We start from the raw sequence: 12,601 nt of genomic DNA, 5'->3' as shown, positions 1-12,601 counted from the left end.
CAGAGGACGTCGAAGCCATTCCTATGGACGAAGACGCCTCACCGGCCAAGCCGGAGTACGGCTGCGACAAAGAATGGCTCGGAGCTATCAGAGTGTATATCGCTGATGGAGAGGTGCCGATCGACAAATGGGAAGCCCGCAAACTAAAAGCTCAAGCTGCGCGGTATGTCCTCGTCGATGGCGAGGTGTTTAAATGGAGATTTTCAGGGCCTCTCATGACATGCGTCGAAGGACCGGAGGCAAGAAAGATCATGCACGAGGTGCACAGCGGCGCGTGCGGGAACCATTCCAGCGGAATGTCGCTCGCAATCAAGATAAAACAGCACGGCTACTTCTGGCCCACGATGGTCAAGGACTGCGAGAAATTTACGGCAAAGTGCGAGAAGTGTCAGCGGCACGCTCCAAGAATTCATCAACCTACCGAGTTTCTCTCGTCAATTTCGTCACCTTATCCGTTCATGAAATGGTCGATGGACATCGTCGGACCTCTATATCGCTCGAAGCAGAAGCGTTTTCTACTCGTCTTCACAGATTACTTCTCCAAGTGGGTCGAAGCTGATTCCTACGCAAGCATAAAGGATGTTCAAGTCGAACACTTCGTCAGGAAAAAAATCATCTGCAGACACGGGGTCCTCTACGAAATAGTCACCGACAACGGATCCCAGTTCATCTCAACACGTTTTGAAGCCTTCTGCGAGAAGTGGAAAATCCGCCTAAGCAAATCTACGCCAAGATATCCTCAAGGGAACGGGCAAGCCGAAGCAGCCAACAAGACGATCCTCGACGGTCTGAAAAAGAGGCTCGACGCCAAGAAAAGGGCGGTGGGCAGACGAACTCAAAGAGTCCTTTGGTCTCATCGAACAACTCCGCGCCGAGCCACCGGGGAAACTCCATTCGCCTTGGTCTACGGATCGGAGTGCGTAATTCCCCCCGAGGTGGATTTCCCAGGTATTCGACAAAGACTTCTATCAGGACAGGAGGGCTTGAACCACTTAATGATGCTAGATGAGCTCGACCTAATCAACGAAAAGCGCGACCAAGCCTTAATTCGAATCCAGAACTATCAACAAGTAACGGCGCGATACTACAACAAAAACGTTAGTAGCCGAAGATTCAAAGCAGGGGAGCTCGTCCTCCGAAAGGTCTTCCAAAACACTGCCGAGAAGAACGCAGGAAAGCTCGGAGCAAATTGGGAAGGTCCTTACAAGGTCACAAAAGTGGTTCGTCCAGGAGTCTACGAACTCGCGACACTAGCTGACGAAGCGATTCCAAGATCATGGAACGCAATGCATCTAAAGAAGTATTATCACTAAAGCTACAGCACGACCAGCATGAACTACAGAACGGTTTGATCCCTGCAAAGGGTACGTAGGCAGCCCGTCCTCAGACGGGTTCAGCTGTCCCCCCTCCTAAAAAGGGGGGGGAGTGGGTACGTATACACATACCTTCTTTAACTCTACAATTTTAGCTTGCTCATTTAGGAACATCGCCACTTCGGCACATTCTCAGTTCGTTTTGAATCATATACTTATTTCATGTTTACCTTGGATTTCTAGTTTGTTCATTATAGCTTCGGCTAGTTTCTCATTCTTTCTAAATCAGCAACTTATTCTAACAAGTTCGGGTTTTAAAATTCTTTCACTCATCACTTCAAAGAGTAATCATACCACTTCGGCATGATATCATGACCTGATTACCTCGGACCTTAATCGGTCCTCAGTTTCAGTTCGGCAAACTAAGCCTCCGAACGCCTCGTCTCGTTGCTGGCCACAACGGGGCAACAAATACAAAGTTCTCTATACGGACTTTTACCACCTTTCCTAGGACGAGGGTGCAAGTTACATCCTTTAGGGATAAAAATTAAGCGCGCTATACAAATATCAGACCAAAAAACGTATCAGGTCGCCACGGTTTACTATCGCACACGAGAATATAAGTCGAGACTACATCGCTTTCTCTAAAACCGAAGTAAACCCTTAAAACCCAGACAAACATACTCATCCTCTCGGAAACACCGGTCCATAGTCAGATTCAATGAGACTACCAATTCATCCTTGGCTAACAGAAACAAAACGCCTCGTCGTTTACACGGCTCGGCACCATGAAAAGCGAAAACGCCTCGTCGTTTACACGGCTCGGCACCACGCAAAGAAAAAACGCCTTGTCGTTTACACGGCTCGGCACCATGCACAGCGAAAACGCCTCGTCGTTAAATACGGCTCGGCATTGCCAGCAAAAATTTGCCTCGACATTATCACTTAAAAACTTTCCAGCATCACATAGAAGATGTTCCACAAAACTAACTCCCAGCTCGGAATTAAGAATCCAAACGAGATCCTTAAACGACTCAACCCTTAGCCCGTATTTCTATCGATTTCGAAGAATTCGGCTAAGGAGGCAATCAAAATCATCCTCGACACAGCAGTTTTCATCCTCGACAATTTTCTCTAAGCCAGCGGTTTTCACAGATATTTGCACAGATCGCTAAAAATAAGTGCATCAAATCCTAAAACGGCTAAGGAAGAGAGAATATATCCATAAGCAAAAATAAATGTCAGGTGGATAAAGCCGTCCAGGCACCGGTTACATAAAAAGTTCAGAAAGCAGATAAAAATCCTAAGTACAGAAGCATGAAAGACAAAACAGGGAAAAGCAGAGAGTATCAGGCCGCGGACTGCGTTTCACGCTCAGCAAGGAGGTTCGAGAGGACCGGCGTACCCGCGTTCGATCCGTTCGGATCTACGACCCCTAAGTTAGCCACTGTCTCTTCGAGCGGCTCGTTACCAAGGCTGGTGTCGACCGAGTCCGGCGATACGGGCGAGAAAACCAGCTCGCCTCGGATCTTGAAGGCAATGCGCTCATATGCGTCGTCGTTGGCATATTCGCTCTCCCAGCTCTTCAGCTGCGCCTCCTCATCATCGAGCGTCGGGGCGTCTGGTTTCTTCAGGACGGCAATCATCGCAAGGTTTCCCTTGATTTGCCCCAGATTGTTCTCGTCATTTTTGGCCTTCTCGAGCTTGGCCAAACCCTCCTCCACCGTGGCGAGGCGTTCCTGAAACTTCGCCGTAAGCTCTCGCCTCGCCTCCTTTTTCGCCCGCTTGACCTTGGCATCGAACAAGGCGTCCTTGGCCTCGATACGCCTCTTCAGAATCGCCACCTCAGCGCTTTTAGCTCTCCTCGCCTCCTCGATGCGAATGACCGAGGCGGAGACCTTGTCAACGTTGGCGCGCAGAACGATCTTCTCCTCTTGCAGCTTGGACGCCTTGGCCACCGCCTCGTCCAGTTTCCCCTTTGCCGCTGCGGCTTCGTTCTGAGCCTCTTCAAGCTTCGCCTTTGACGCCGCGGTCTCATTTTGGGCCTCGGCCAAGCGACGTTCGACCTTAGACAGGTCCACCTCGTACTCGGCCATCAGGTCGTTATTGGCCGCGACAAACTGCAAAGAACAAACTCGCGTTAAACACTTAGTAAAAATTTGCGAAAATAAAGGAAAGCAAATAAAACGTACCTTGGTACCGCGCTGCCATCACGCCGTATGACCTCGGCCTCCTCAACTTCTCCGGAGTAGGAAGATGCGAGTTCGCGTTATTTACACGCGAGAACATGACGGCAGAGGCGTCGGGGTCGTCAACTTGCACGCGGCGGGGTCCCCGGGCGTCGGCTTCCGCCTCTTCTTGGACGGCTCATCCTTCTGAACAGCAACACCCTTCCCCTTGTCAGCGGCCGAACGTTTTCGGCTCGGGTTATGTTTCTGAACGACTGAAGTCGGGGGCCTCATCGGCTTTGGGAGGGCTAAAATGACGGAGTTCGAAGGAGTTTTGCTCCGCACCGCCGAATCATTCCCGGACGCCTCGAGAATGATTTCGCCGGGTTCTACCTTGGGCGCTGCATCTCTCTCGACCGCCTTGGCAGTGTTGCCTTCTGCGGCTCGGACCATTTCGTCTCCTTCCCGGCTCGGCGGGTCGGGTTGAGGGATGGCCTTGGTTTGCGCTGGAACCGCCTCGGTCTGCGCTTGAACCGCCTCAGCAGCTTGTCTCGCGGCCTCTTCTTCCTCGCACCTCTTCCTTTCCCTGAGAGCGATTATCACCATCTTCTCTCGGGTATCTCTTGAAGAACTGGAGGACGAAGAGCTGACGGGGACTCCGGCAAGGAAGGCTCGCGCTTTTTCCACTCTTTCGAGGGTGAAATTCTTCCTCCAATTAACCTTCCGCGCCAAAAGAGAGTCTCGAACAGTAAAGTGGTCGTCTGGAATCGGGGGAAGAAAGCACCGAACTGCAAAACAAAGCAAAAAAGAAAGCAAACAAGGGAAGAGGATACCAAAAAACAGTTCCGAGCCGAGGCAAAGCTTCGAGTCGGCTACCAAGTGGTCCCCAAGCGGTCTTGGTTCTTTGAACGTAATCCTTGCCGAACAACGCCTCGTTCACCAAGACGTAGAAGAAGCGTTCAGTCCAAAACTGATCCTTGCTGGGAAAACCGCCGATGATCCGTCGCTTCGCCTTGTTGGAAATATAGAATCTATTTCCTTTCGGATCTTTCCTGATTTCCAGCAAGTTCAGCAGGTGATTCAGCTCGATATCAAGTCCGCATTCGAAGCTTCGAACTAAGATGCCAATCATATGCCGTAATCCCCTCGGCATGATTTGCCCAATCAAGATCCCGTGTTTCCAGAGATATTCAAGAATCACTCTGGGGATCGGGAACCAGAGGAAGCAAAGCTCGAAGAACGCCTCGTACAGAGTGAAATGCTTCTCTGGAGGCTTGTCGGCTCGGTCGCTCTTCTCTGGAACGACGAACTCCACCGCCTCGGATATCCCGAAGCGATGCCTCAAGGCCTCGAGCGACTCAAGGGAGCAAAGCGTAGAGCCAGGCGGGTCAGGTTTTTGTCTCTTAACTCGTGGCCCTCGCCCAGATGTGGAAGCGCCTCGGGACGCTATGAGACGTTCCAATTCACGCTTCGCCTCGAAAAGGTCAAAGGGAAATGCCTCCTCGGCCTTAAGTGCGGCGCGATTAATGTCTTCATCAGGAACGGGATCCTGGGGACGGCTCGTCGAAACCGACGGCTCGTCATCCGGAGAGCCGTCATCTGACGGATTTGCATGATTTGACGCCTCGTCAGATGAACGGTTGGAGGGGCTCCGCGAAACAGACGCCTCGGAGGATTCTGTCGTACCTCTCGCCTCGGCATCTACGCGGCTCGGCTTGTAATGAAAAATTGAATCCAACGAATTGTCGGAGCGGCTCGACATAATTTACGACTTGTACAAGAGTTACAACACGACTCGGCGAGCCTCTGCCGGAAAATAAATAAACTAGAGAGAGAAAGAAGAGAGAAGGGAGAGCTACCTTTAGTAAAAACGAGTGAGTCTGGAGATAATGAGGAAGAATGAAGGAGCTCATCCATTTATAGGAAAACCGAAGCGCGTAAATTCCGCGTAAACCTCGGGAAACCGTCCAAACAGCGCGTGGGATCTGCAGTGAAATGACTAGACCGAACTGCGTCGGTCACACGCGCCAATAGATCAAGAGTTTTCTCTCGGAAGACCAACAGTTGGGATACCCAAGTTTTCAGCCGGTATCTTACCAAAGTAAACGCCTCGTCGTTAATGAAATGGCTCGGCATGAACTTTCTCTTGAAACACCTCGTCGTTAACGAAACGGCTCAGCATTAACTCTTTCTCTCGAAATGCCTTGTCGTTAACGAAACAGCTCGACATTAACTCTCTCTCTTGAAACGCCTCGTCGTTAACAGAATGGCTCCGCATTAACTCTTTCTCTCGAAACGCCTCGTCGTTAACGAAACGGCTCGGCACGAACTTTCTCTCGAAACGCCTCGTCGTTAACGAAACGGCTTGGCATTAACTCTCTCTCTCTTGAAACGCCTTGTCGTTAACAAAACGGCTCGGCACGAACTTTCTCTCGAAACGCCTCGCCATTTATTCGGCTCATCATTACCAAACGAAATCGCCTCGACTCATCATTACTAAAACGAAATCGCCTCGTCCTTAACTTGCCTCGGTATCTTCGGTACCTTTCGAAACACGTCGGCACCCTCGGCACTCCTGGGAACGCCTCGGCGTCTTCATTCCCAAAACACCTCATCTGGGCTTACGTCATAACAGCTTGACTCGATGGTTTATCCTACGGTCATGAGTAATGGACCTCGTCACTCTCGCCTCTGAAACTGACGAGCTGGGGGGCTAACTGTTGGGGTCGGTTTTCACCCAAGCAGATAAAACCATCTCAAAATGACTAAGTATGGAAGAAAGATAAGTGGGAGAGCCGTGGTCACCAAGTGGGAGAGCCGTTCTCACCAAGACAAGTGGGAGAGCCTTTCTCACCAAGACAAGTGGGAGAGCCGCGATCACCAAGTGGGAGAGCCGTGAAGATAGACCAGTGGGGAGAGCCGTGAAGAAAGATAGATGGGCCGAGCCGTATCGTAAGAAATGGGCTGAGCCCCTCTCCAACATGCCTGGGCCGAGCCGCGCCTCGGTGAGGTGGACCGGATCATGTCTCGACTAAAATGGCAAGTGGGCCGAGCCGTGGAGAAGTTAGATGGGCCGAGCCGTGGAAAAGTTCAGATGGGCTGAACCAAGGCCTTGAGAGACGAAGCCCATAAGAACCCTAGGTGAAATACAAAGGCGGTGAGCCGCATGAGGCGATAAGAAAATATTCCGAAAATCTCTCTCGAGATTCTCGGCTAGGCGGTTCGCAGAATTAGTATAAATAGATGATGTATACAATTCATTCTGTAACTTTGGCAACCCTAAGCAATAAGAGCTAAATACTTTTACAGCAAGAAAAACTTTCTTTCGATCTTACTGTTTTGGCGATAAACCCTAGAAGTTTCTGATCCCTTAGTTTTCCTTAAACAAATTTCTGGTTGTGCGAGTTTTGGCTCACACAATGAGTTGGCATCAACTGTTTCAGCCCCACACCAAGAAGCATCAGATCACCTTTGTGAACTCTTCCAACATCAATCTTGAAGTAGAAGCTGTGAGAGAATCTTGAGCACATATCTCAGAACTGGATTCCTTATCCAAGAGGACTTAGCTGTTCCAGCTGTGTACTTCCCAGAAGCAATTGATCTCCATAGAAGTTGAACATCATCTTTTCTGAGATTGACCTGGTTGGAGAGAGGAACATTTCTAGGTGTTGAAAACCCAAAAATCTCATTCAATTCTCTGAATGACACTGAATAGTCATTTCCTTTCACAGTAAACTCCACATGTCCAAGCCCATCTCCTTGAAAAATTCTTGAATCCCTTGGGTAGTATATGAAAGCTTCAAAAGAAGCCAAGAACTCTTGAGACTCCTCTTCATAAGCGATCTCTCTCATCTCCAAAAGTGACTCAATACCCATGTTCCCAAGCAATGTTTTGACATCTTCATAGATGCCAATCTTTTTCAGAAAGTCCACATCAGGGAACCTCCCTTGCTGGATCTCTATCTGTTGAAACTTAGCCAGATAATCAGGTGTTTCTGGTTCAGTTTTCTTGATCCTCTTTGATCCCTCTTCAATCCTGCCTTGTGAACCACCAGCTTAGCTGCTTGAGTCACTTTCAGTCTGTTCACTCTCAGATACCACAGCCAACTGTTTCCCCTTCTTCTTGGAACCAGAAGCAACCACCAAAGCTTTCCTTTCATGTCTTGTCCTTTTCGGCGCTGGATCACATTTTCCTTGCTTTGTGGTATTCCTTGCTCCTTGACCTTTTTCTCTTGGCTGTGAAGACCTTGAGACCAAACATTTGCCCTTGGATGCAGTGCCCTTCTTCTTGGCCAGAGAGTTGGTTCTTTCAGTCATCTGCCAAGAGATTCTCAAAAACAATGTTAGTACAAGAACAAGATTCACAAAATTCTCCAAAATTTTGAAAAAAAATTGTTGCAAGAATCGATTTTAAAACCACATGAACAGGTTTCTCAAGCCAAGAATCAATCCAATAAGTTCATAGCAATGCAAAAACAAGAGTGCAAAGCAAGGAGTCAGCAAGAAACCAATTCATCTCTTTTTTTTTTTTTTTTTTTAAATCGATTTTTTTCATGAATTACTTGCAACAATTTTCAAAACTCAAGAACAAGGAATCACCAACAAATTGCTCTGTTTTCCAAGACTATCTAGCATCCTATCATTTATAAAAATAATCCCAAGGTCTAAAACAACCTATCAAAATCGATTCCACACCTTGAAGTTCAAAAATCACCATTGAAGAACATGGAAAAAGGTGAATTTTAACAAAGTGAAATACCTTGGGATTAAGATGCAACGAGTTCGAAATGCAATCAGGATGATGTTAACAACTCAAAAACGAGTTCAGAGCACTTTGAATCAAAAAATTTGGTGGAGAAATGAGAGAGATATGATGAAAACAATGGAGAGAAATGAGAGAAAGAGTTGCAAACTCGGGTTTATGGTGAGGAAGAGAGAGTGTGGGACAGGGTCAAGCCTTTGGACTGGTGGTCAATAGATCTATTTTGACCAGTCAAGGCTTTGACCCGTCCTTTTCTCGTTGACCAGCCTCTTTTCTCTCCTTGTGCGACCTGGAAACGCCGGGACCGAGCCGCACGACCGTCTCGGTGTAGAACCGGAAATGTTTTTTGTGCGACCTGGTCACTCTCTTTCTATTCCGCACGCCCAAGCCGCAGTAAAAGTGCTTCAACATGGTTTTATCTCTTCTTCATGCTGCGACTTGGTCTCCTTGCTCCCAACTAGCACGCCCAACTCGGAGTGTATTGCGGATGGACATGCGGCTTAACTCCTTTGTTCCCAGGCCGCATGGCCATCTAGCAGGGTTTGGGACATAGCTACCTTGGGGTCCTTTCTTTTTTTGTGCGGCCTGGTCTCTATGCTTCCCAGGTAGCACGCCCAACTCGGAGTGAATTGCGATCATATGTGCTACCTAACTCCTTTGTTCCCAGGCCGCAGCTCCTACATCGCAGATCTTGGGACTTAATCACTTCGGCCTTTCTCCTCTTGGTGCGGCCTGGCTCCTCTGTTCCTAGCCAGCACGCCTAACCCGGAGTGAATTGCGAAACACAGTGCGGTTTGGTTTCCATTTGTCCCAGGCCGCAGCTCCTACATCGCAGATCTTGGGACTTTATCACTTCGTCCTTTCTCCTTTTGGTGCGGCCTGGCTCCTCTGTTCCTAGCCCGCACGCCTAACCCGGAGTGATTTGCGAGTCTTCATGCGGCCAGGACTCCTCTCTTCTAACCCGCAGCACCAGCTAGCACAACCTCGGACTTAGACATTTTGGACTTCTTCTGTTTGGTGCGGCCTGGTCTTCTCTTTTCCCAGGTCGCAGGCCCAACTCGGAGTGAATTGCGAGTGGACGTGCGGGTTAAACTCTTGGACATCAGCTAGCACACCCAACACGCAGGATTTTCCACTTAGTCACCTTGGCCCCTTCTTCTCCTTTGTGCGGCCTAGTCCTCTTTCACCAGGTAGCACGCCCAGGCCGGTGTAAATTACGAGTCCTGCTGCGATCTGGGCTCTTCTTGATCCAAACCGCACACCCAGGTAGCACTCAAGCGTCCTCCAAGTTTTTCAGACCTTAAACACTTCTCTCAGCCCTCTCACATGCTCCATTCCATTTATCACTAAGCCATGGCCTCCAAAAATCACCTAGAACCTGAGACCAACTCACAAAACCCATCAAAAAGTTCTAAAACATAAAAGAAAAGAAAAGAAATCAAAAGAACTATGTACAAAGATAAGCTTGGGGTGTCTCCCAAGAGCACTTTGTTTAAAGTCTCTAAGTTTGACTTTGGAAACCTGTTTAACAGGCTGGTGGTGGATCAAGAAGGGGAACTGATGTAGCTTCCTCCTTCCCTTGTGAAACTAAGTAATGTTTGATTCTTTGGCCATTTACCACAAACTCTTGACCATTCTTCCCTTCTAACACAACAGCTCCATATGGCCTCACCTCAAGAACTTTAAAGGGACCAGACCATCTAGACTTAAGTTTTCCTAGAAACAACTTAAGCCTAGAGTTGAACAGCAACACTAGATCTCCTTCCTTGAACTCCCTTTTCAGAATCTTTTGGTCATGCAGAGCCTTGGTCTTTTCTTTATAAATCTTTGAACTCTCAAAAGCCCCAAGCCTTATCTCTTCAAGTTCATGGAGTTGAATGACCCTCTTCTCTTGAGCTGTCTTGATATCAAAGTTAAGCAGCTTCACAGCCTACAAAGCCTTGTACTCCAACTCAACAGGAAGGTGGCAGCTCTTCCCATATAGTAGATTGAAAGGTGATGTCCCAATAGTAGTTTTAAAGGCAGTCCTATAAGCCCACAATGCATCATCTAGCCTTTTGCTCCAATCTTTTCTGCTTGAGCTAACAGTCCTCTCAAGAATGGCCTTGATCTGTCTATTAGATACTTCAACCTGGCCACTAGTTTGAGGATGATAAGGAGTAGCTACCTTGTGTTTCACTCCATGCTTTCTCAGCAATCCCTCCAAAGTCTTGTTCACAAAATGAGATCCTCCATCAGAGATAACAACCCTTGGAACTCCAAATCTTGGGAAGTTAATGCTCTTGAACAACTTCACTACTACCTTGGAATTATTGGTAGGGGAAGCAATGGCCTCAACCCATTTGGACACATAGTCCACAGCAACAAGTATATACTGATTCCCATAGGATGAAATGAAGGGTCCCATGAAGTCAATCCCCCAGCAATCAAAGATCTCAACTTCTAGAATTGGGTTTTGAGGCATCTCACTCCTCTTTGATATGTTCCCATGCCTCTGACAGGCATCACATGCTGAAACAACTAACTGAGCATCTTTGAACATTGTGGGCCACCAAAACCCACTCTGAAGAACCTTTGCCACAATCTTGAATGCTCCCATGTGACCCCCAAAAGCTGAACCATGACACTCTTGCAACACAGGTTGCATCTCCTCCTCAGCAAGACACCTTCTATACAGCTGATCTTTGTTTAGGACATAGACGTAAGGCTCATCCCAATGGTATCTCTGGACATCTCTGAAGAACTTCTTCCTGTGGTAAGCATCTAATTCAGGTGGCTCCACCCCACAGGCAAGATAGTTCACTATGTCAGCAAACCAAGGCATCCTCCTCTCTTGAATGCTCTCTACTTCTTCAAACTCCAAGAAGGAGTGGAGCACCATCAGTGATTCCTCAGGGAGGCTGTCATTGAGAGGGACTTCAGAATCAATCCTCAGCCTAGAAAGATGGTCTGCAGCTCCATTTTCTATCCCCTTTTTGTCCTGCACTTCCATATCAAACTCTTGGAGTAGAAGAACCCATCTTAACAGTCTTGGCTTGGCATCTTTCTTGGTCATCAGATACCTAAGGGCTGCATGATCAGTATATACAATGACTTTTGATCTCACCAGGTAGCTTCTGAATTTATCAAAGGCAAAGACTATTGCCAGCATTTCCTTCTCAGTAGTAGCATACTTCTCTTGTGCAGAGTCAAGTGTTCTACTGGCATAGTAGATGACATGTAGCTTCTTGTCCTTCCTTTGCCCAAGAACTGCTCCAACAGCAAAATCAGATGCATCTGTCATAACCTCAAAAGGAAGGGACCAGTCTGGTGCCTGGACTATTGGTGCACTGACTAATGCATCCTTGATCAACTTGAAGGCCTCTTCACATTTAGCATCAAAGATGAAATCAACTTCTTTACACAACAGCCTTGTCAAGGGCCTGGCAATTCTTTAGAAGTCTTTGATAAATCTTCTGTAAAACCCTGCATGCCCAAGGAAACTCCTTATTCCTTTGACTGAAGTGGGAGTTTGCAGATTCACCATCATTTCCACCTTTGCTCTGTCAACCTCTATGCCTTCTCATATATCTTGTGCCCAAGAACTATTCCTTCCTGCACCATGAAGTGGCATTTATCCCAGTTTAACACCAAGTTATGCTGCTCATATCTCTCCAAGACCTCTGACAAATTAGAGAGACAATCCGAGAAGGAGGAGCCATAGACACTAAAGTCATCCATGAACACCTCCACCTTCTCTTCAATGATGTCAGAGAAGATATGCATCATGAAACGTTGAAATGTGGCAGGGGCAATACAGAGACCAAAAGGCATTCGCCTGTATGCAAATGTGCCATAAGGGCATGTGAATGTTGTTTTCTCTTGATCTCAGGGGTCTATGGGAATTTGGAAGAACCCCGAGTACCCATCGAGAAAACAAAAGAAGGGGTGGTTTGCAAGCCTCTCTAACATCTGATCAATGAAAGGTAAAGGAAAATGATCCTTCCTAGAGGCTGCATTGAGCTTTCTATAGTCTATACATATTCTGTGTCCTGTGACAGTCCTAGTAGCTATCAGCTCATCCTTCTCGTTTTTAACCACTGTGATCCCACCCTTCTTGGGCACAACATGAACAGGAGACACCCATCTTGAGTCAGAGATTGGGTAAATTATCCCTGCCTCAAGAAGTTTTAGTATCTCCTTCTTAACCACTTCCTTAAGGTTGGGGTTAAGACGTCGTTGATGCTCAATAGAGGACATAGATTGGTCCTCTAGGTGGATCCTATGGGTGCAAATGTCAGTAGAGATCCCTCTAATATCAGCCAAAGAATATCCTATGGCTCTCCTGAACTTTCTTATCTCACTAAGCAATGCACTCT

The 12,601-nt window shown here is 47.6% G+C and overlaps 1 protein-coding gene across 1 annotated transcript; it reads right to left on the bottom strand.

Annotated features, from left to right (window-relative positions):
- Window positions 1–2,662: 2,662 nt before the first annotated feature.
- Window positions 2,663–5,243, bottom strand: LOC112086188 (uncharacterized protein At3g60930, chloroplastic-like). Its single transcript, XM_024154983.1, has 3 exons — window positions 4,358–5,243; window positions 3,593–4,269; window positions 2,663–3,433 (listed from the first exon to the last, which is right to left on the bottom strand). The coding sequence occupies exons 1-3, from the start codon at window positions 5,241–5,243 to the stop codon at window positions 2,663–2,665; spliced, it is 2,334 nt and encodes a 777-aa protein (XP_024010751.1).
- Window positions 5,244–12,601: the final 7,358 nt, after the last annotated feature.

This window comes from Eutrema salsugineum, unplaced genomic scaffold (genome assembly GCF_000478725.1).
Source record: "Eutrema salsugineum unplaced genomic scaffold, Eutsalg1_0 scaffold_9, whole genome shotgun sequence".
Lineage (NCBI taxonomy): Eukaryota > Viridiplantae > Streptophyta > Magnoliopsida > Brassicales > Brassicaceae > Eutrema > Eutrema salsugineum.
This window is presented reverse-complemented; position numbering and strand designations above follow the sequence as displayed.

Excerpts from the sequence above, each read along its gene's own strand:
- LOC112086188 (XM_024154983.1), bottom strand. The coding sequence starts at position 5,243 with ATGTCGAGCCGCTCCGACAATTCGTTGGATTCAATTTTTCATTACAAG. Across the intron at positions 4,270-4,357 it reads GACCGCTTGGGGACCACTTG|TTCGGTGCTTTCTTCCCCCG; the intron begins GTAGCCGACTCG and ends TTTGTTTTGCAG. Across the intron at positions 3,434-3,592 it reads CTCTGCCGTCATGTTCTCGC|TTTGTCGCGGCCAATAACGA; the intron begins GTGTAAATAACG and ends TGTTCTTTGCAG.